The 25,089-nt window shown below is 39.9% G+C and overlaps 1 protein-coding gene across 1 annotated transcript in view; it reads left to right on the top strand.

Moving 5' to 3' along the window:
- Positions 1 to 21,755, top strand: part of LOC124607293 (E3 ubiquitin-protein ligase MSL2) — a 35,313-nt gene extending 13,558 nt beyond the window's left edge. Inside the window, exons 2-3 of the mRNA XM_047139584.1 lie at positions 6,015 to 6,248; positions 21,200 to 21,755. Of these exons, the coding sequence (XP_046995540.1) occupies positions 6,015 to 6,248; positions 21,200 to 21,385 (420 nt within the window). The 3' untranslated portion in view covers positions 21,386 to 21,755. The remainder of the gene's footprint in view (positions 1 to 6,014; positions 6,249 to 21,199) is intronic.
- Positions 21,756 to 25,089: the final 3,334 nt, after the last annotated feature.

Genomic DNA, 25,089 nt, shown 5'->3' with positions numbered 1-25,089 from the left:
TTCACAGTGGTTTCCAGAGTATGTATGTAGGGTAGTTGTGCATTTGTCACTAGAGCTATTGGAATGGAATTAAGTTTTTGTGATCTAGAAGACTGTGTATTAGGAGGGAAGCTCACATCTAGCTCAACTCGTTAGTTCCACCTACACAAAGTAGTACCTGTGACTACATGATTACTAATGGCTTGTAGCTATGATTTTTTTTCCCAGTATGTTATGCAATTTAAATTGTCTGTGGGTATGATCAGTTTAATGGACCGCCAGTTTGGAGTTTACAGGTGTACTCTCTCATGTGTCAGAATACAACTTGTGGTATAGAATGATTTCTTCTTCCTTCTGACTAAGGCTCTTGATAGGCCTTGGCCTGCTTTAGGACATCATTCCATTCATCCCTGTCCAACATTATGCGTCTCATCATCTGATGCCAATAAGTTTTAGTTCTTGTATGTCATCCAAGTATCAAAGTCATTGTCTTCCCATGCTTTTTCGTCCTACGGATTTTTGTAGCAGTGCTCTTTTTGTTGGGTTCTTATCTACCATGTTAAAAAATGGCCGACCCATTTCAGGTGGTTTATTTTAATGAACTTTATGATTTCGAGGTCTTTTGTGAAGTTCAGAATTATATTTTCTACACCACACTCCACCTTCATTAGTTGCCCCATATATTTTTCATAACATCTTCTGTTCAAAAGATCCTACTATCTCTTCACATTGTTGTGTCAATGTCCAGCATTCTGAGCCATATGTTAATACTGGATTATTAAAGTTTATACGGTTGGCACTTTGTTCTCATGGACATATTTCTGAACTTGTGGGGCCAGCCCATAATAGCATTTATTAGCTAAATGGGTGTGTCACTTTATTTCCACAGTAATATTGTTCTGTGATGTAATCCATGTTCCAAGACAGCCAAATTTTCTAACAGGTTCTGTTTGTGCTTAGTCAATTTTGAGTGTTGTATTTAGTTTTGGTCACATTATTTTCATGTATTTGGTTTTATGGATGTTCACTTTCACTCGTATTTCTATTGTTGCTGCCACCAATGCCCTGTACGTTTCTTTAGCAACTAGTTCTGTTCTTACAATAATATCCAAATCATCTGCATAGGCCAGAACCTGCACCATTCTATTGTGTATTCTGCCTCTTAAACTGACCTTATAACTTCTCTTGTATCTTTCTCTAGTGCTGTATTAAACAGCATACATGATAGCGCATCCCCTTGCCTTAGTCCACAGTTAGTCTCAAAATTTGGTGTTAAAATTTCCTTGTATCCATACTTTAAATACTGCATTTTTGATAGTCAGACTCATGGGGCATATTAACTGCTGTGGCATGCAGAGTTTATTCATGACTTCAATAAGCTTTATTTCTTTATGGTGCCATATACTATTTTAAAAGCAATAAACATATGATGTTCCTGTATAGTGTATTCCCCCTCCCCCTTTTTTTTCAATATTTGCCTCAGGGTGGATATTTGGCCAGTAATTGATTTGCCAGGTCGAAAGATTGATTGATATCTCCTGATTGCTTTTCCTGCAAAGTATTTTATATAGTTAAAAGTGGGGAGAAGAATATTTTATCTCTGTTGTTCAACAATGTAATTCTTCTATACTTTGTACATTCTTGGCCGCCCTCTTTCTTATACATAGCACATATTACTCCCATATTCTAATAATCCGGGATGACTTTTTTGCACCCAATATCAGAGATCAGGATGTGCAGACATCTAACTAGATGATCTCACCACACTTAATAAGCTTGAATTCCAGGTTGTTGTTGTCAGGTGACTTATTGTTGTCTAGCTTCTTTATTGCTTGCCGAATTTCTCGCATTGAATGACCCCATTTTCCTCTTCCTCTACCTGTTGGTTTTTGGTTAGTTCCCATGCTTCAACATTCTGTGATTACAGTGAGTCCTTAATCTGCTCTGCCCATTGATGCATTGCTTCGGCCTATGTTGCTAGAAGTTCGCCATTTTCCCCTTTACATAGTGTTGTGTTTGGTTGAAAGCCCCTTCTTAGGTTATTGGCCTCTTTATAGAACTTCCTGCTTTCATGAGCATTACTCAGTAATTGAATATCCTGCATCTGTGTTTTGAAAAAGCTTACCTTCTTTGTTATTAGAATCTGCTTTTCTGCATGCCTTTTTTCACTGTAGTCATCTACTAGCAGTCTTGTTCTTCTGGCTTGCATTTTTTTGTTTGCATTGTTCTTGTTGCCTCCTCACACTCTTCATCATACCTTTCATTGCTTTTGGTCTATTATCCCATACCAATCGCTTCCTCTGCAGCATTCTGTGTTTCATATCTAATTTTATTACACTGTAAAATCCGGGATGGAATTTAACAATATTATGAGAAGAAAAGTTGCTACTTACCATATTGCAGAGATGTTGAGTTGCAGATATGCACAACAAAGATTTTCACACTTAAAGCTTTCGGCCAATGGCCTTCTGGTTCTCGGCCAATGGCCTTCTGTCAATCTGTTTTCCAAATTAATAGCCAATTGTTCAGCTTTTGATGAGTCCATATTAACATCTGTGAAACTACAGCATTCGGTACACCAGAGCCTTGCCTGATGTTTATTAATATATCAATAATTTGGTTCTTAGTATTGTTGTCTGGTGACACCCAAGTCATTTTATGTATATTCTTGTACTGTAAATGTGCTAGAAGCTGTTAAATGGTGCAAAATTTATAAGTTGCAGTCCATTGTTATTATTCTATATATGGAGGTTGCATTTACCAATGGTAGTGAAGAAGAAGAAGAAGAAGAAGACTCACAAGTCAGTTCTGCCCTACCTCCTATCACCATTTTATATCAATTTTTGGACACTATTGATAAACTTGTTGCAGTTCCTCATAGAAAGTATCCTCCTCCTCTGCTGTTCTCAATAAGGGCAGGTGCATGTAGGAGGTTGTAGGTAAGAGTTTCCCTTTTATTCATACGTAGTATGTCCTTGGATGTACTGCTTTAAATACTGTCACTAGTTGTTCAGTGCTTTGATTGGCTATAAATCCCACGCCAAATATGTGTTCACTATTGTGGCTTTTGTAATACATAGTACACTGCTGTTTCTTGATGGTGTCATTGTCCAGTCCATCTTATCTTTTGCAAGTCCATGATATCCACCTTGTAGACTTTCACTATCCAGTTAGGCACCCAATGTGCATAATGTCTGTACATTCCACAATCCAGTTCTCAAATTTCTTCTTACTTTGCCTTAGGCTCCATCTGGCTATATTTCCTTGCACTTTTGTAATAAGACTTTTTTTCTGGGTATGGGTTATTAACCCATAGCCCAACCCCTATTCTTCAGAGGACTGTTTCTCCCACTTTCATTTGCCCTGATCCTGTTTCCCACTGGGGTTGGGATCCAATCTTCCACAAGGCTGCTCAGGTTCTTAGGGTTCACCAGCTTGGAGGTGAGAGATGGAGTTGTGTAGGTGAAACTAAGATACCTTGACTTGCTTAAAGTCATATTTTATGCATCATTACCCCATTTGAAACCCACAACATGACTTTCGCCTTGAGCATTGTTTCATACATGGGAGAATGGGAGAGAGAGGAAAAAATGTGCTTCAAACACCACATGGAACCATAGGTCACTGGTACATGGTTCAGAGAAGGTAGAAATATATTACTTACAAAATAACTTTGTATGGTAAAATATTGTAATGATCAAGTTGTCAACTTGCTAGTTTGGTAGTTAGTGTTACTTGACGTCCAAGATTCTTATTATAAACTGTAAATGAACAGGACTGCCAACATATTCAATGTCTGCAGTATATCACTCCTACCACACACAGTTCATGTAAACTTCATTATCAGTGTCACCTCCTCAGTGGAACTGCCCTGTCACCCACCCTTGTACTCTTTGTGTACCCATTACCCCTCTTCTTCAGCATTGCCCTCCCCCCTCCTGTGAAATCACTCCCAACTCACCCCTCCATAAGCCATTCTTCAACACCACATCACTCTGCAGACTCCCCAACTTCTCCCCTGACAGAGTATTCAGTATCACCCTTTGACGTAACTATTTCAGCATTCTACACATACTATTTTAATTAGTATCCTAAAGTCATAAAAAGGTGGAAATATTGAATCTACCAGGGCCACCCGTCTCTTTTGCTCCATGGCATCATCAGTGATGACACACACTTCTTATTCACCTGATCTCGACTTCGTTAATCCTCAGCTTTTTCCAGTGATCAAAAGTGCTTTCCATGGGTGCCGGTTTTCCAGTGAGATCTATCTCATCAGCTCTTTTCCATTGGATGAAATAGGATACTAACACAGGTGCCATGGAGGCACAGTGGATATTGTAAAAATGGTATTCATGTACAGGGGATTTATACTGGAAAGTAGCAATGGATTAAATTTATTGGTATAGTGGTTTGTCAGAATAAATTAGCTGACTTCTAAAACATGGAAACACCTCATATGTCAATATAAAGTGAATAATGCTATCCTGCAGAGCAAATATTTGGATCACTACATAGCCTGCTGTGCGTATTAGAATTCCTCTTTCAAAGTGCAGCAACTGAGTTGTTTTAACAGTTCGACTGCCATGATGCCACTGCTGGCGACAGTAGAGCCTTACGCCTGATGCTGTGTGCCCATTGACAGCCACAGAAGAGCCTTACACTTGACACCATTAAAAAAAAAAAAAAAAAAAAAAAAAAAAAAACCTCTGCAGAGCAGGATGTAGTTTGATTCTCTTCAGAATCAAGGGGGATTTATTATTCCTGATTGATAAACTGGTGTTGCTCTTACTTAAAATTAGACTGTATTTATCTTAATTTTGTCACAAATATGAACAGAAGTAGGTTGCACAACAAACATAGTTCTTTATGGAAAAAGTATATTTTTTATGTGAGGGGAACTATTACGGAGTTTGCTACTTTTCCTTTTAAAGCAACACATCATAGTTGAAGACCTGAGATTGCTGGATGGCAATTGTGATGCCTTTTCCTTAGATTTTTAATTTATACATAGCAGCATATTATTCATAGAGGAAAAACCAAACTAGAACACAACACTCGGTACTACAAATACAGTCCATCAAAGCAAAATAAAAATCCCATGCCAAAAACTCCAGAAGGCTGTGGCATTTGGTACAGCTTTTAATTTTGATGCTGTGTGTTTTCGTTATGAAATATTGCTATGTTCAGTAATTTTACCTTCATCTCTTGCAATGAGTTGCTGATGTGAAAAAAACTAAGTTCTGCTCAGTCTCAAATGAATTGTGACATTCTCTTCCTCCTTTATTTGATCTTGCAGAGCGTGCATATATGTTGTTCACTTTGAATGGTGATGAAACTTCTATTTGTGAGTCATCCTATTGCCCTACTGAGCAAAAATTCAAAGCGTGTTTTTGTTCTACATGTACTACGTAACCCTGGTGAAAGAAAAATCCCTTCTCAAAGTGCTGTTGTTTACAAGAAAAGTATTGGAAAACTCTCCAGATATTTTAAGTATGCAGTTTTTATTTTGATGTGTAGAACTATATGCCAGTAGCGATTTTATATATTTTTCCATATATTCTAATCATGAACAACATGCTGGAGAGAGTAATTTAGTATCGATTCAGTGTGTGTGCTGTCATCTTTATGAACTAAAAATATAATTGACAATATTTTGACTAGATCACCACCACATTTCTAAAATTGAACTTTGTTCATTGTTTGTGTGGTGGTGCTCCTGGCAGTTTAAATTGGCAACAAAGCAGGATAATTTTGTTTTTTCAGTATAAATTGGTTAATATTTGTCCTCGGCAAGAAGTGCTCTCTGCTGGTAGCTTTGATCATTCGTGAGGTTTAGTGTATGTCATTGTTTAAATAGTTTGTGTGGGTTTGTTACTGCTTACTGTTTTTCTCTCCAAGATAATAATTGTACTATTGGGTAACAACACAAAGCTCTTGTGCTTTGTTGCTGTAGTTGCATGCTGCCACAAATTTGAATGTTTCACATCTTTCTTATTCAAGATTAGATTTACATACAGTATCTGAATATACAGGCAAATGGTGCTACAAACAACTGGGATGTGTTCAAGAAACCTGCACCAAGAGTGACAACTGTACGTGGGCCCGGTGGGGCGAAGAGACGAGGTTGTCGATGTGGAAATGCAACGGCGACTCCAGGCAAGCTGACTTGCTGTGGGCAGCGATGCCCATGTTATGTCGAGAGTAAGGCATGCGTCGAATGTCGGTGCCGTGGCTGTCGTAACCCTCACAGACCAGGAGGCAAAAAGGTGAGGATCATCCGTATCTGAAGCTAAATCTGTAGGTGCTATTCTTGTAATACTGTGTGGTGTAAAAGTGGAAATTAGAAGTAGAAAGAGAACTAATAATATTTTGTCAAGGAAGAGCTTGAAGCGAAGCAGCACCAGAGTAACACCACAAACCACAAAATAGTTGGAGGAGTTCAAATTTTGTCAACCACTTCTAGTGGAAGAAAGAGAGAGATGTATTGAGAAAAGATGACTTGTAAAAGGAAATATTATTCAGGAAATTCTCCAAATATTACAGGCTACAAGAGGTGTGCAGAACAGGGTGAAATGTACATGAGTAGTAGAATTGCAACAAATGCAATATGGAAACATGATAACATGGAAATGATTGAAAAATGCATGAAGGGAAAGGTACAGAAATTAAAGAAAAAATACAAAAAAATGTCAGAGAGGAGAAATAGGGAGGGGGTAAGCTTAAAGTGGGATGGTGTAAAGTAGAGGAAAGGTCTTATGGAGATATTAGAAGGGAGAATGGATGGTTGAGAGAAAAAGACAAAACCTAACCAGTTGTCGGTGGTGACAGCTGGCTGGAGTGGCCGAGCGGTTCTAGACGCTTCAGTCTGGAACCGCATGGCAGCTACGGTCGCAGGTTCGAATCCTTCCTCGGGCATGGATGTGTGTGTCATTCTTAGGTTAGTTAGGTTTAAGTAGTTCCAAGTTCTAGGGGACTGATAACCTCAGATGTTAAGTCCCGTAGTGCTCAGAGCCAGTTTTTTGTTGGTGACATGAACAGAAACAGAGGTTGTGTGTAAGTCAGGAACGTAGTGTGTGATGCACACAAAGCTGGTGCTGGCAAATATTTAAACACTAAATCTTTGAGAAGGAATCCAAGTCATCTGCGTAGTTAAGTCATTTTTCTTGTCCTCGCAGCAAGCATTGTGAGGTCAGAGTGAAAAGACCCTCTGAGTTTATTCGTTCTTCCCATCAACTTTGTCATCTTGCCTACACAAATATTGTAGCCAAAATAATGGAAAACACACACACATACCAGTACACAGCATCTGTTTGAGGCAGTAATACTGCATGTTTTTGCTCTTTTAATTGGTGCATGAAATTAGTATGTTGTGTAACTGATAAGATATAGGTGTAATAAAATAGATCACTCTGACATTAAGTAAGGGCAGTAATTGGAACAATTGTGTCAAAGCCTGCTACTGTGTTAGTTTTATTGACGGCACAAGGTAATAGGAAAAATGCAACCATGAAAGACTGGGTGTGTTTACTAAGTCCCACTGCGAGCTTCTCTGAACCACAATTTCAAAATCATCATGGATTCTTAGCAATTTGGCTTCAGACCAAAAAAATCAAGAAAACTTTTTTTTAACTTTTTGTAACTTAAATTTTGTTGGTTATTCTAGCCTGCAGTTATAAGCAACACAGTTCCTAACTCTTTTAAGAAATTTGATTTTCTAGGCATTTGACATGTCAAGTACAAAATTATTTCTACAGTATTAAGAAAATCCTGTTGTGGTCTTTAGCGTGAGGACTGGGTTAATGCAGCTATATATGCTAATCTATCTTGGGCAAGCCTCTCTATTCTGAGTAAACATTGCAACCTTCATCTATTTGAACCTGCTTACTGTATTCAAGCCTTGATCTGTCTTCATTCATACACGATATATACCTATTTAATCTTGACTAATGACCTCAGCAGTTGAGTCCCATAGAAGCTCAGAGCCAACCAACCAGAGCCTATTTAATCTTAAGCTTCCTCCTGTAGCCCCACATTTCAAAACCTTCTATTCTCTTCTTATCTGAATTGCTTGTTGACCTCATTTCACTTACATACAAGGCCACACTCCATGTAATTACCTTCAGAAAAGACCACTTAAATTTATATTTGATGCTAAAAAATTTGTTTTCAGAATTGTTTGTGTTTTCAGAATTGTTTTTTCTTGCTATTGCCAGTCTATATTTTACACACACTCTAATTCAGCCATTATTGGTTATTTTTCTGCCTAAATAGCAAAACTCATCTGCTGCTTTTAGTGTCTCATCTGGTAATCTAATTTTCTCAGCAACAACTGATTTAATTTGACTAAGTTCCACAGTCCTTGTTTTACTTTTGTTGCTCTTTGTCTTATATTTTCAAGACACTGTCCATTCCATTCATCTGTTCTCCCAAGTCCTTCGCTATTTCTAAAAGAATTATAAAATCATCAGAAAACCTCAAAGTGTAAATGTCTTCTCCATGAACTTTTATTCCCTTTCCAAATTTCCCCCTGGTTACCTTCACAGTATGCACATTGTACAGATTTAATAACATCGGTGTTAGACAAGAACCCTGTGTCCCTCCCTTCCCAGCTACTGCTTTCCTTTCATGTCCTACATTTATACCTGAAATCCAGTTTCTGTACAATGCTGCAGATAACAGCTTGTTTCTTGTATGTTATCGACAAGATGTTATTTTCTTTCCCCATTAAAAAAAATCGCTCTGGTGCATAGCCCACGTAGTAATACTGTGAAAAAATCTCAATAAACCGACTTCCTACAGAGTCTTTAATTTAACATCAACACTTGCCAGCTGTCGATTTGTTTGAGAGCCTATTCTGTGTAACTTATTTATGTTTTGTTTCACAGATTCATTCATGGCATCAACTCTGTCAACTACATCATCCAATTGGGCCTATGTATTGCCAGACTCAAGCTCTGACTCTCTCAATTGGACTCTGATGTTGGGAGATCTGATTGTAGTTTGTAGTTTTTTTAACTCTGTGAGATCACAAAGCTCTTTAAATATATATTCATTATCATATTGTACAGAAAATCATTACTTTCTTACAGCATCCATATCAAATTGTAAATCTGTTTTCACCTCAGTTATCCTGTTCTCTAGCTTTTCCGCTTTTTGGTTGCTGGAGTATCAACTTACTCACAGAAATCTACCCTAAAAGATATGTTCAAAGAAACAGTTTCATCTTCATCTGCAGTAATTTTCTTGATTATGGAACTGTTTGTCCCACTTTAAGTATTTGACAAACCTCCATTATCTATCTTTAATTGACCAAGGATGGACATAATATGATGTAAAACATCAGAAAGTTTTGTTGGTTATGCATGAAGAGAAGTGCTGTGTCACCCAAACATATAACGCACTCTCCCAGTTCGCCACTAGCCACAGGATTCACTTTTACCTCAACAGTAGCTATTGTAGCATGTATGTTCCCACTGAAGAAATACTTGATTTTTAAAAAATTAACAGTTACTTACCTTGTATATATCCCGGGCGATACATGATGTCAACAGCTTTGAGATATGAGCACGCAAACATTCTGTGAAGGCAGAAGTCAATTTGTGATATTCGCAGCATTTGCTCTGTGAGAGTTTTGACGTAATTTGGTAAGTGCTCAAAGTTTTTTATTGTTGAATACCTCACTCCTTCCTGTACCACACTAAGACTGATTGATGGAGAGAGTAAGTTTATCTGCTTCTATTATTATACAGTGAAGGAAAAAAAGATTGTAACACCAAAAAACAATTAATGTAAAGTCATTAAATTTCAAGAATACATTTGTCTAGATAATTTATGTAAGTGATTAACATTGCAAAATCACACGTTAATGTAAGTGTGACATAAGCCATTGCAAATGTAAAATGCTGATGCATTAATAACTGGTGTAATTGCCAGAATGTTGAATACTTGCATGCATTTTGTTGCACAGTTGCCAGATGTCAGTTTGTGTGATGGAGTTCCATCCCTATTTGACTTGGTTGATCAATACAGGGACAATTAATGCTATTTGTGGATGACACAGGAGTTATTTTCTGATGATGTCCCTTATGTTCTTGATTGGAGACAGATTTAATGATCTAGCAGGCCAAGGCAACATGTCAACGCACTATAGAGCATGTTCGGTTACAATAGTGGTATGTGGATGAGGTCTATATTGGGGGAAAACACCCCTTGGAATGCTGTTCATGAATGGCGACACAGCAGGTCGAATCATCAGACTGACATATACGTTTGAAGTCAGGGTGCCTGGTGTAACCATGAGAATGCTCTTGCTGTCAAATAAAATCGCACTCCAGACCATAACTCCAGGCATACATCCGTGTGTCTATCATCCAAACAGATTGGTTGCAGGCCCTCAGCTACCTCCTCCTAACCAAAACACAGCAATCACTGGTACTGAAGCAGAACCAGCTTTCATCAGAAAACACAACAGACCTTACCCTGCCCTCCAATGAGCTCTGGCTGGACATCACTGAATCGCAAATGGTGATGATTTGGGGTCAGTGGAATACACGCTGAAGGGCATCTACCTCTGAGCTGTCCTTGAAGTAAGCAATTTGTAATAGTTCGTTGTTTAACTGTGGAGCCAATTACTGCTCAAATTGCTGCTGCAGATGCAGTACGATGTGCCAGAGCCATATGCTGAACACGGGTGTTTTCCCTCTTGGCAGTGCCATGTGACCGTCCAGAGCCCAGTCTTGATGCAGCCGTACAGCCTCATGAATGCCGCTGCCAGCTATCACATACTGTGACTACATTCCTGCCAAGTCTTCCTGCAGTATTGTAGTAGAAACATCCGGCTTCTCTTAGCCCTATTACATGATCTCGTTCAAACTCAATGGGGTATTGATAATGGGGTATTGCACCTTGAAGGCATTCTTGATTAACATTATTTCACCACATCCAATCTCAAAGGAAACTAACACTCATGATTGTTACAGTGTTTATTTAAAGCAGACGTGATTTGCATCCTCATAGTGGCGCTACTAGCGCCACTCTAAGGCAACTGGCAAGAAATTTGAACAGACATCATGTTTCAAATGTAGAAACATGCCTACCAACTTTTGTTTATGTTGCACAACTCCTTAGTGTTGTAATTTTTTTCTATCAGTGTATTTATTATTGTTACTATTGTTTTTGAACTGAGGGGAGAATATATACTTGTGGGACTATTATCAGTATACCCAGTTCTTTAAAGACTTGTCTACAAAAAGCTCTGGAGTGAATGCCACATATTATCTCTGTTACACGTTTCTGTGGAAAAAAGAAAGAAAGCACGTATGCGCGCGCGCGCGCGCGCGCGCGCGCGCGCCCACACACACACACACACACACACACACACACACACACACACACACACACACACATTGTTTTTCAATGAAGTTTGCCCAGAATATACGGTGTATGACAGTTGTGAATCAAAAGAGGAAAAGTAAGTAAAATTGAAACCCTTTTTTCTCCTAAGTCTGTTGCTGTTCATAATGCAGAAGTTCAGTGTTTAGACATTTAAAAAGCACTGTAACATGTGTCTTTCAGTTCATGGTCTTATCGATATAAACCCCAAAATGTTTATGATATTCCATTTCATTTCTCAACAGCAGCATATCAGAGGACACTACAATATTTCATTTTGTTGTAAATTGGGGAAAAGCATAAAGAGGTTGCATTGTTTACTGCAACCTACATCCTTCTGAATCTGCTTAATGTACTCATCCCTTGATCTTACTCTATGAATTTTATCCCCCACACTTCCCTGCAGTACTAAATTGGTGATCCCTTGGTGTCCCAGAATGTGTCCTACCAACCAATCCCTTCTACTAGTCAGGTTGTGTGACAAATTCCTCCTCTCCTCAATTCTATTCAGTACCTCCTCATTAGTTATGTGATCTACCAATATAATCGTCAGCATTCTTCTGTAGCACCACATTTTGAAAACATCTATTCTCTTGTTGTTTAAACTATTTATTGTCCATGTTTCACTTCCATACATGGCTACACTCCATACAAATACTTTCAGAGAAGACTTCCTGACTCTTAAATCTATACTTGATGTTAACAAATTTTTCTTCTTCAGAAACGCTTTCCTTGCCATAGCCAGTCTACTTCTTATATCCTCTCTACTTCGGCCATCATCAGTTGTTTTGCTCCCCAAATAGCAAAACTCATCTACTATTTTGTCTCATTTCCTAATCTAATTCCCTCAGTATCATCTGATTTAATTCAGCTACATTCCATTATCCTCATTTTGCTTTTGTTGATGTTCGTGTTATGTCCTCCTTTCAAGACACTGTCCATTCTGTTCAACTGCTCTTGCAAGTCCTTCGCTGTGTCTGACAGAATTACAATGTTGTCGGCAAACCTCAAAGTTTTTATTTCTTCTCTGTGGATTTTAACTTCTACTCCAAATTTTTCTTTTGTTTCCTTTACTGCTTGCTCAGTATACAGATTGAATAACATTGGGAATAGGCTGCAATCCCTTCTCAACCACTGCTTCCCTTTCATGCCCTTTGACTCTTATAACTGCCATCTGGTTTCTATTTGAGTTGTAAATGGTAATTCACTCACTGTTTTGTGCCCCCTGGTACCTTTAGAATTTCAAAGAGAGTATTCCAGTCAACATTATCAAAAGCTTTCTGTAAGTCTGTAAATGCTATAAACATAGTTTGCCTTTCTTTAACCTATACTCTATGAGAAGTCATAAAGTCAGTATTGCCTTGCATGTTCCTACATTTCTCCCGAATCCAAACTGATCTTCTGTGGGGTCAGTTTCTACCAGTTCTTCCATTCTTCTGTAAAGAATTCGTGTTTGTATTTTGCAACCATAGCTTAATTAAACTGATAGCTCGGTAGTTTCCACACCTGTCAGCAACTTCTTTTTTTTGGAATTGGAATTATTATATTCTTTTTGAAATATGATGCTATTTCACCTGTTTCTCACATCTTGCTCACCAGGTGGAAGAGTTTTGTCATGGCTGGCTCTCCCGAGGTTATCAGTGTTCTAATGAAATTTTGCCTACACAGGGGGCCTTTGTTTTGGCTTAGGGCCTTCAGTGATCTGTCTGATTCTTCACGCAGTATCATATCTCTTATCTCATCTACATCCTCTTCCATTTCTATAATACTTCCCTCAAGTACATCTCCTTCTATATCGTCCTTCCACCTTTCAGCTTTCCCTTCTTTGCTTCGTACTGGTTTTCCATTTGAGCTCTTGATATTCATAAAGATGATTCTCTTTTCTCCAAAGATCTCTTTAATTTTTTTTTCCTGTAGGCAATATCTAACTTTCCCCTAATGAAACATGCTTCTAAATCCTTACATTTGTCCTCTAGCCATTCCTGCTCAGCCATTTTGCACTTCCTGTCAGTATCATTTTTTAGACATTTGCATTCCCTGTCACCTGTTTCATTTACTGAATTTTTATATGTTCTCCTTTCATCAATTAAATTCAATATCTTTCATCAATTAAATTCAATATCTCTTGTGTTACCAAGGATTTCTGCCAGGCCTTGTCTTTTCACATATTTGATCCTGTACTACCTTTACTATTTCATCTCTCAAAGCTACCCATTCTTATTCTATTGTATTCCTTTCCCTGTTCTTGTCAATTGTTCCCTAATGCTCCCTCTGAAACTCTTAACAACCTCTGGTTCTTTCAGTTTATCCAGGTCCCATCTCCTGTCCTACTTTTTCCTTCCTTCCTACTTCCTACTTTTTGCTGTTTATTTAGCTTTAATCTACAATTCATAATCAATAAATTGTGTCCAGAGTCCACATCTGCCCCTGGAAATGTCCCACAATTTAAAATCTGGTTCCAAAATCTCTGTCCTACCATTATATAATCAATCTGAAACCTTCCACTGTCTCCAGGTCTCTTCCATGTATACAACCTTTCATGATTCTTAAACCAAGTCTTAGCGATGATTAAATTATGCTTTGTGCAAAATTGTACCAGGCGGCTTCCTCTTTCATTGCTTTCCCCCAGTCTCTGTTGAGCTACTGTTTTTCCTTCTCTTCCTTTTCCTACTATCGAATTCTAGTCCCTCATGACTATTAAATTTTCATCTCTCTTAACTATCTGAATAATATCTTTTATCTCATCATACATTTCTTCAATCTCTTTATCACCTGTGGAGCTAGTTGGCATATAAACTTGTACTACTGTGGTGAATGTGGGCTTCGTGCCTGTCTTGGCTACATAATGCATTCACTATGCTTTCATTATGTTGTTGTTGTTGTTGTTGTTGTTGTTGTGGTGGTCTTCAGTCCTGAGACTGGTTTGATGCAGCTTTCCATGCTACCCTATCCTGTGCAAGCTTCTTCATCTCCCAGTACTTACTGCAACCTACATCCTTCTGAATCTGCTTAGTGTATTCATCTCTTGGTCTCCCTCTACGATTTTTACCCTCCACACTGCCCTCCAATGCTAAATTTGTGATCCCCTGATGCCTCAGAACAAGTCCTACTAACCGGTCCCTTCTTTGTGTCAAGTTGTGCCACATACTCCTCAATTCTATTCAATACTTCATCATTAGTTATGTGATCTACCCATCTAATCTTCAGCATTCTTCTGTAGCACCACATTTCAAAAGCTTCTATTCTCTTCTTGTCCAAACTGTTTATCGTCAATGTTTCACTCCCATACATGGCTGCACTCCATACAAATACTTTCAGAAACGACTTCCTGACACTTAAATCTATACTCGATGTTAACAAATTTCTCTTCTTCAGAAATGCTTTCCTTGCCATTGCCAGTCTACATTTTATATCTTCTCTACTTCGACCATCATCAGTTATTTTGCTCCCCAAATAGCAAAACTCCTTTACTACTTTAAGTGTCTCATTTCCTAATCTAATTCCCTCAGCATCACCCGACTTAATTCGACCACATTCCATTATCCTCGTTTTGCTTTTGTTGATGTTCATCTTATATCCTCCTTTCAAGACACTGTCCATTCCGTTCAACTGCTCTTCCAAGTCCTTTGCTGTCTCTGATAGAATTACAATGTCATCGGCGAACCTCAAAGTTTTTATTTCTTCTCCATGGATTTTAATACCTACTCCGAATTTTTCTTTTGTTTCCTTTACTGCTTGCTCAATATACAGATTGAATAACATCGGGGAGAGGCTACAACCTTGTCTCACTCCCTTCCCAACCATTCATAATAGCTTATCCAAATTCCTATTTCCTTATTTATTATTAAATCTATTCCTGCATTGCCCCTACTTAATTTTGTGTTTATAGCACTGTATACACCTGATGAGAAGTCCTGTTCCTCCTGGTGCTGAACTTCACTAACCCCCATTATATCTAACTTTAACCTACCAATTTCCCTTTTTAAATTATCTAACCTACCTAGGGGAACTGACATTCCACACTCTGATCCATAGAACACCAGTTTTGTTTCTCCTGATAATGACATCCTCCTGAGTAGTCCCCACCTGGAGACCCGAATGGGGGACTATTTTACCCAAGAGGATGCCATCCACATTTAACCACACAGTAGAGCTGCATTCCCATGTAAAAAATTACAGCTGTAGTTTCCCCTTGCTTTCAGCCATTCACAGTACCAATACAGCAAGGCTATTTTGGTTGGTGTTACAAGGTCATATCAGTCAATAATCCAGATTGTTGCTCCTACAACTACTGAAAAGGCTGCTTCCCCCTTCAGATACCATACGTTTATCTGGCCTCTCAAAAGATACCCCTTTGTTGTGGTTGCACCTATGGTATGGCTATCTGCCTCCCCACCAACAGCAAGATACATGTTTCCTGAGGGGTGGGGGATGAGGTTATATACTAATCAATGTCTGTTTCCTCATTTCTTCTTTTATAAGTGTTAACAAGAGTCACTAATACAGCTAACTATTACAAGTGTGCATACAACCAATAAACCAGTGTGACAGACAGTTTAGAAATGTTTAATAAACAGTGATGTGTACGTAACGGTTAAGCAACAAATGATGCTGCAGAAATGCATCATACTAATAATTATTTGGATAAAAATGTGACTGAAGCTGAAAAAGTGTTATTTTATGATAGTTTTGACTACCTTTATATCCGGTGAAGACAATGAGTGCATCCCTACAAACTGACAGTTCAAGTGAATGTCACAAAAATTGTTATTAATTGGTGACACCACCACCATGACCACCACCACTTTGATTTCTTCAGGTAGCGTTTTTGTTCTGATTGTTCTCACAGTCGTACTGACTGTTGTTCTGTTTATTCTCACCAATATTTTCAAGAACTGTATGAGACATGCTAGCTTACTATTCTGCATCTGTTCTTTAGAAATATATTGGAAAACAGTAAGACTGTGAACGTAATCAGAATTTAATACTTATGGTACCTTCCAACGAATGTTTTGAAAAGCAGTAGGCACCATGGTGTTTCCTTCCACTCTCACACACTGAAAGGGTGTGTCCATCTCAGGGGTCTAGTGTGCTCTTTGAGAGTTGCTGACATCAGTCATTAAGTCCAAGCAAGCTGAGAAGTGAATTTTGATTTTCCTCTGCAGTGAACTACTTTAGGGATAATGAAGATACTGAGAGAACTTATTGATGGCCCAAGTAATAAAAGCTTCTCTCATTCCATTATTCAAGATTCCTTCCACACCTTTGAGAGTTGAAATACTTCTTGTGTGACATCTTATTTTCAGGGAGTCTAATCTTGGTCTGGACACATTCTTTTGCCAAATTTCTTGTTACTGCGCTGGGAGATACAGTTAGGGAATGTGGAGATGATTTGATTTTGAAATGTTTACTTCTTCAGAAGCAAAAAGCTGTTTATTTGTAACCATACAATGACACTGTGTCGTCATTGAAACATTGTGGAAGACTGCTGAGTTACACACAAAGTAGGTGCGTTGGTTGTCCCATAGGTTGGTTAGCACTGTTTGTGTCATTTAATGCTATAACCTGCAACTTGTCTAATATAAGCCATTTTCTGTTGAAGTTCCTCTCATACTTTTCAGTTTCTGTGGTTTGTCTATATATTCTTGCATAGTGATCATTAGATGTATATGAAACATCAGAATCAAATTGATGGTCACCTGGTACTGGCATATGAGTTGCTACCACCAGTTTATCTATCTTGACTAGAAAACAGTTTTTCATGTATTCTTGAAGTTAGGTGTTATCAGTTCCAGTACACACCTAGACTGCACTTGTAGAGGATATTGTACTCACCGGTCTTGGCTGCAATCAGTGAGTGGTTTCACCAACTTAACTCTCACTCTTCCTCTCTCTGTCACCCCCTCCCCCCTACATCCTCTTCCTCCACTCTTTCCCTTCCTGCTCAACCACTATTTCCCTCCCTTTTCCCCCCATTCCTTCTCTCCCTGTTCCACCACTATTTCCTTTCCACTTCCCTCATTCTTCCTTCACCTTGCCTTTCCCTCTCTCACTACTCCCTTCCATCTTATCCTCTCTCTTCTTCACTCTTCCACCCATACTCTCACTACCTTAAATGCCATTCCATCTTCCCACACTCTCTTACCACCTCTTCTCCTACTCTCATTCCCACCATCCCCATGTCTCACTCCTTCTCCTCCCCTCCCTCTCCCCCCACTTCCTTTTCCCACCATTTCCTTCTCCCCACTTCCCTTCCCCCCACTTCCTCTTCTTCATCACTCCCTCTCTCCTGTCACTCTCCCTCTTGCTCTCTTCTGAGTACTCTTCACTTTCTTCCTCCCTCTCCCATCCACTATCCTGTGTCACTCTCCTCCTCTACCCTCTCACTTCTGTCCATTCTGTCAATACCCTCTACCCTCCCATTTTCTTCCTGCTCTCTCACTACCACTCCCTCTTTCTGTCCCCACCCTCTCCTCTCACCACCCTCCACCCCACCCCCTTCTTACCCCCACCAACTCGACCCCCTACCACACACACACACACACACACACACACACACACACACACACACACTACCTCCTGTCTTCCCCACACAATCTTCTTCCCACTCTCTTCTCCCCCCCCCCCCCTCCCCTCCCACAAACACACTCTGCCTCTGTCTTCCACAAAGCAAGGTGGTACAGTGGTTAGCACACTGGACTCACATTTGTGAAGATGATGGTCCAAACCTGCATCTGGCCATCCAGATTTTGGTTTTCTGTGATTTCCCTATATCACTTCAGATAAATGCTGGGATTCATTCTCTCTCTCTCTCTCTCTCTCTCTGAATAAGTTATATGTCCTCCTTGTTACAGAAACTCATTTTCTCATTCTTCCTTGTTGGCAGCTTTGAGAAATTCCACGTATTTGCTGCTCGTGGCCGTGCGGTTCTAGGCGCTGCAGTCTGGAACTGCGAGACCGTTACGGTCTCGGGTTTGAATCCTGCCTCGGGCATGGATGTGTGTGATGTCCTTAGGTTAGTTAGGTTTAACTAGTTGTAAGTTCTAGGGGACTAATGACTTCAGAAGTTGAGTCCCATAGTGCTCAGAGCCATTTGCTGCTCCAATAAACACCTATTCCAGCATAGGTTTCTTGACCTGAATTTTATCAGAACAAATCTGTTTTCTGCCTGTATGATTATGCATTGCTTTTCAGCTCAGTTCAGTTGGAACATTGTTCTTTGTCACTGACCTTTTCATATGTTCACTTACCCCACTACAGACATTGTTGAAAGAATAGTGAATTAAGATATGTATTCCAATGACCACTTTCAAACCTGGGAAAACTTTCCAGGCCGAGTAGTCCTTTAAAGGAAACTAGTGAAATGAATGCTCAGTAGAAAAAAAAATAGAGACCCTACTCTGTCTATTAGTTGTACATAAACATATACACAGTGTCCAGGAATAGCTTGATCTTATAACATGTTAGCTAGATCCATCTTGTCTCTGATTCATTCACATCAAAAACTTAAAGACGTCTTATGAAGTAACCTTCACCTTTTGTTCTGAGAAGTCCTTTTCACGTATGTGGTAATGCAAAGATTCAAGTCCAAACAACTGTAAGAAAATGTTTTGGGTGGCAATTGCAAAAGCCTTTTGAGTAATTATACATATTTTTTATGTCACACAAACAGGCCCAGGTAATTGCCAGCAGTTACAAGCCTCCTCTTCCAATTTGTTCTATTTCCTGCTATCTACAGCAGGTCCTCATTAATTTGACCTCTCTTATTTGGTTTGCCTAGTGGTCTTCTTCCCCAAAGAGCAAAATCCATGGATTTCGAAGGTCATTGATGTTTATCTATCTGGAATATGTCTTCCCATAAAAGCCATTTGGTTTTCTCACAACACCTACAATATTTGACATGTTGTAGATGGTGTCCAGCTCACAGTTATGCTGGATCCTCCATTCCCCAGTGATTTCGTCTGGTACTGGACCATAGATCTTCTGTAAGTCTTTTTTCCATGTACTACAACTTTCACAACCATATGGCCGTACAGGTTAGTTCAGTGTCCTGTACAGCTGTAGTTGAAATTCCTTGACAGATGGCACGATTTAAAAAGCTGACTCAGACTGAAGTGTGATCAGTTTGCGACGTGGGCCCTCGCTTTTTATTTCTGCCTCACAAGATACATGCTCCATTAAGATTACCTCCTAATATTTAAAATTATGAACCCTTTTGAAAAACCAGGTTAAGTGGTGCAGTGGTGAGCACATCATACTCCCATTCAGGATTATGACAGTTCAAATCCACCTCTGGCCATCCAGATTAAGTTTTTCCATGAATTTTCGAAATCGCTCCAGGAAAATGCCAGAATGGTTCCTTTGAAAGGGCATGGCCAGTTTTCTTCCACATTCTTGAAAAATTTGGAGCTTGTGATCTGTCTCTAATGACCTTAATATCAATAGGATATTAAACCCTACTCTTCTTTTTCTTTTGAAGAAACAATTTCTGACTACAAGTGGCTGGAGCGGCAAGAGTTCTGTTCATCAACAGATAGTTGGTCTTTGCTGTTGTTGCTGCCTCTATGCTGTTGCTCATCTGCATCAGTTCATCTGGACAACAGGGACATGTCATTGGCAAATGTGAGATATGTGGCTTTCTCACCTTCTAGCTTGATCCCTTCCGAATTCTGGTGGAAAGCTTCTGTCATTAGCGTTTTGAGCCCCATGTTGAACAGTATCAGTTACACACCATCTCCTTGTCTCAATACTATGTTTATGTTAAAGCTCTCTTTGTCTTGGTTCATGAGCTTCACTTTGCCTTTATAAATAGTGAGACAAACCCGAAGTAGATTGATGAGTTTCCTGAGTATTCCAAATTCAGTTAGGCAATCCGTCAGGCTCTCCTAGTGCATACACATATGCCTTCTTAAAATCTATGAAGAGTACTTCATGCTCTTCACCATGTTTCTGAGCGGTTGTACAACATAGATGTTGTGTACAGTCAAATGGCCCTTTCCCAAACCACCCCAATATCCAACAGTGACTTCTTCTACAAACAGCTGGATTCTATCCAGTACACAGTTTGACAAGATCTTATAGCAGATGTTCAGGAGAGTGATTCCTCCATAGTGGGCACAGTCCATTTTGCCACCTTTCTTTTGTATAGGACAGATGACTGTAGTCTTCCAATTTTCTGGAATCTCCTGTACGGTCCAGATCTTCCTTATTAGTTGGTGAATTCTCTTGTTGAGTCTCTGCCCTCCAGCTTGAATGACTTCCACTGGGATTACATTTTCTTCTGCACTTTTGTTTTAAACTTCATCCAGCGTAGGTGGTGAAAAATGAAAATCTACAATGTCAGGAGGTTGGAATTTGAGCAGATCTTTAGGCTCATCGCAGTTGAGGAGCTGTCTGAATTATGTTTCCGTCTCTGAGCAATATTGAATTCATTACTAAGTATGGCCCCAGTATTATCCTTAACAAACTTTTGGTGGCTGTGGTATAGCTTCTTAAAGAAGTTAACTCTCTTGTTGAACCTCCACTATCATCCCTCCAATGCATCGTGGAGTAACTGGTCTGATGATGATCTCACACAGATTGAAACTGGTCACCTTTTAAAACAAAAATAAATTATTTTAACAGTTAAGACTTTATTTTAATTTAAATATTTAATTTGAAAAATCGTGATTGATGATTTATAAGGTCTTTGTATTATCATATTTTTTCTTTGTTTTCATTTAAATTAATGTGTTCTGTATTTTTGTTTGTAAGGGCACTAAAATGAGCTCTGACACATATTACCTGCTTCCGCATTGAAACCTTTATTTGTGTAATGTTTTCACAGGTGCGCCCAGTGATACCTGAGCTGCAGAGCTTGCAGCTGGCCCTGGAAGAGAGTAACTGTGACAACAGCGCTGCTGTGCAGGTGGTGTATGCAGATGATCTCCAGTCTTCACTGCTGGTTCCCGATGTGAGACATACGGCTGACTGTTCGCCAGATGACACAAGTGACATCGAAGTGGATGTTTAATATGTGGTCTTAAGTTTTGGTCATCCTGATTTCAGGATTGACATTTTCTGTGCTGTGGCCCATTGTCATATTTCTGTAAAGTGGCATATCTTTTTGTACAATGCAAGAATATAGATTGCAGAAAAATCCAGCAGAAGAGTGTTCTTTACGTATGGCATTAAATTTCTGTGTCATGATTCCATTCCAAGACTTTGGTTTTACTCTAAACTATTGGCTTAATATACTCTTTAGGTAGCTGCATCAGCAGGTGTTTTGTAATTATTTAACATATTATTCTTAGTGTGACCTTTAATCTTTCTTGCCTTTTGTTGTGTGCAGATGAGATACTTTGCAGTTGACAAGTACTATTAAAATTGTAAAGTACAAAATTTATTCATTGTTATGCATAGATCATCTTTGTCATTTCTTGAAATATATGTATATCAGTAAAGGGAATTATTTTGAATTAATCCCATTACCCATATTGTGAAATAACCTTATCAAGTATCTGTATCACCCATGGATACAGTTTTCGGGTCAAAAGACCCGCTAATCATCCATTAGACGAGGTGCTTTTTTAATAAAGTAAAGAAGTGAACTGAATTTGGTTTGAATATGTTAATTACAAATTTGTTTCGTCCAGCCAAATTGAGTTTCTTAGGAGCTTTTCAAAAACAAGTGTAGGTTTGTTCCAGGTTTCTCTTTGTATAAAGATAACTGCAGACCAGACTTGGCAAATCTTGTGTCACTGGCGAGGTACAGGTGTGATGTTTCTGGTATATATTCTCAGATTTCAAGTCTGTTAATTTCTTGTACACTACTGACCATTAAAATTGCTACACCAAGAGGAAATGCAGAGGATAAACGGGTATTCATTGGACAAATATATTATTTTAGGACTGACATGTGATTACATTTTCACGCAATTTGGGTGCATAGATCCTGAAAAATGAGTACCCAGAACAACCACCTCTGGCCATAATAACGGCTTTGATACACCTGGGAATTGAGTGAAACAGATCTTGGATGGCATGTACAGGTACAGCTGCCCATGCAGCTTCAACACGATACCACAGTTCAACAAGAGTAGTGATTGGCATATTGTGACGAGCCAGTTGCTCGGCCACCTTGACCAGACGTTTTCAATTGGTGAGAGATCTGGAGAATGTGCTGGCCAGGGCAGCAGTTGAACATTTTCTATATCCAGAAAGGCCCATACATGACCTGCAACATGCGGTCGTGCATTATCCTGCTGAAATGTAGGGTTTCGCAGGGATCGAATAAAGGGTAGAGCCACGGGCAGTAACAAATCTGAAATGTAACTTCCACTGTTCAAAGTGCCGTCAATGCAAACAAGAGGTGACCGAGACGTGTAACCAATAGCACCCCATACCATCACGCCGGGTGATTTGCCAGAATGGCAATGACGAAAACACGCTTCCAATGTGCATTCACCGCAATGTCGTCAAACACTGCGACCGTCATGATGCTTTAAACAGAACCTGGATTCATCCAAAAAAATGACGTTTTGCCGTTCGTGCACCCAGGTTTGCCGTTGAGTACACCATCGCAGGCGCTCTGTCTGTGATGCAGCGTCAAGGGTAACTGCAGCCATGGTCTCCGAGCTGATAGTCCATGCTGCTGCAAATGTCGTTGAACTGTTCGTGAGGCGTGGCTGCACGATCCGTTACAGCCATGCGGATAAGATTCCTGTCATCTCGACTGCTAGTGATACGAAGCCGTTGGGATCCAGCACAGCGTTCCGTATTACCCTTCTGAACCTACCGATTCCATATTCTGCTAACAGTCATTGGATCTCGACCAACGCGAGCAGCAATGTCGTGATACACTAAACGGCAATTGCGAAAGGGTACAATCTGACCTTTATCAAAGTCGGAAATGTGACGGTACGCATTTCTCCTCCTTACATGAGGCATCACAACAACATTTTACCAGTAATGCCGGTCAACTGCTGTTTGTGTATGAGAAATCGGTTGGAAACTTTCCTCATGTCAGCTCGTTGTAGGTGTCGCCACAGGCGCCAACCTTGTGTGAATGCTCTGAAAAGCTAATCATTTGCATATCACAGCATCTTCTTCCTGTCTGTTAAATTTTGCATCTGTAGCACGTCATCTTCGTGGTGTAGCAATTTTAATGGCCAGTAGTGTAGATCTGAGTTACTGTACCTGAAATGTATTTTCTGTTTTGATCATGGACTCTGTTGCTGCTGCACTCATGAGTAATGGAATCTTGACATAATAAGGAATTCTCATTAATGAATTTGAAGTGTCGCATCTATAACAACTTTTGTATATTGTTCCATAAATACACAACTACTTCTACGCAAAAATGTGGGAAACATCACGTAAGAGCATGAATGTCAGTTTGACACAGTGATGAATGAATGAATGAAGGAAGGAATACAATGCAAGCTTATTCTATCTCTGCATGGGTCTTCCACAGTATTATAATGCTATGGGCATTTACTCTGAGACAATGACACGTGGAGAATGTACAAATGGCCATAAAGGTATTTAATCTTGTGGCATTATTGCTCTTGTGTGCCGCAGAATTTGAATCCGTGCCAGACGGCATGGAGGTCGAAGACTCCTAGAGGTCTCTGCACCATCGCGCCGTAATAAGCCGTGACGGCACACGCCTCCTGGCCCACATTTAGTGTGAGGGCGCCACAGTGGAATACGTGGTCCTGGCGGCCAATAGCGGCACCCCCAATCACGTATTTAAGCGCCTGCCTCTCGCTCAGCCAGCCAGTCTAATCTTGCATGCGTCTCTGGACTTCTGCCTTGCCTTAGCGTCTTTTACTTTCTAGTTTTGTGTACGAGTGGACATGGTTTTCTTGTGATTCTGTTGTTTTGATCTTGTTGTTGTTAGTTAGGGCCTTCATTGGTAGTGTCCGTCCTCTCCTGTTTGTGTCGTCGTTAGCGGGCCACTCCTTGGGTCCTGCTGTGCTTTCGGTCACGTCAACCCCACAACCGTCCCAGTCGCAGCTACAACACTTTGGTGACAAGGTAAACGGTGGTCATTGTTGGCATGAAGGCGAAGTTGGTCTGTCTGCTGGAGCAACAGCAGCAGCTCATGCTGCAGCAGCAGCTCCAGTTAGACATCTTACAGAAATTGCTGTAATTGCTAACGGACAAAGTCGATGCCCAGGACGCATTACCACAACAGCTTCCAAGTCCTTGGGTGTCCGATGCGTTCCCAAGTCCGCCGTCATTCCCACCATTTAATGACACTAAAGAATACTGGAAGACATACTTACATCGACTGAAACAGCATTTCACAGCTTTTCAAGTCACGGACAACTCCTTGCAGCGGTCATTGTTTTTGTCTTGGGCCTCCCCAGACACGTTCTTTCTTCTCCACCAGTTGGCACCGTTGTCTGATCCTGTGGCTCTCTCTTTCCTGGAGATCTGCATTTTGCTGACAAACTATTATTCCCAATGCTACCAATTGGTCGCCTCTCACCTGGAGTTCCACCAGTACCATAAACAGTCGGGTCAATCGTATCGTTCCTGGGTCATGGACTTGCAAGGTCTCAGCTGTCGCTGCAATTTTACGTGCACCAATCAGCAGTGTAAGTATACGGACTCCCTGATCCAGGATGTGGTGGTTCAGCTGGCTCCTGATCCTGAGGTCCGTAATGCAGCGTTGAAACTCGATAACCCCTCGTTGGACGAGATCCTCCGCATTGCCCACTCCTTTGA

The sequence above is a fragment of the Schistocerca americana genome, chromosome 3 (genome assembly GCF_021461395.2).
Source record: "Schistocerca americana isolate TAMUIC-IGC-003095 chromosome 3, iqSchAmer2.1, whole genome shotgun sequence".
NCBI lineage: Eukaryota > Metazoa > Arthropoda > Insecta > Orthoptera > Acrididae > Schistocerca > Schistocerca americana.
This window is presented reverse-complemented; position numbering and strand designations above follow the sequence as displayed.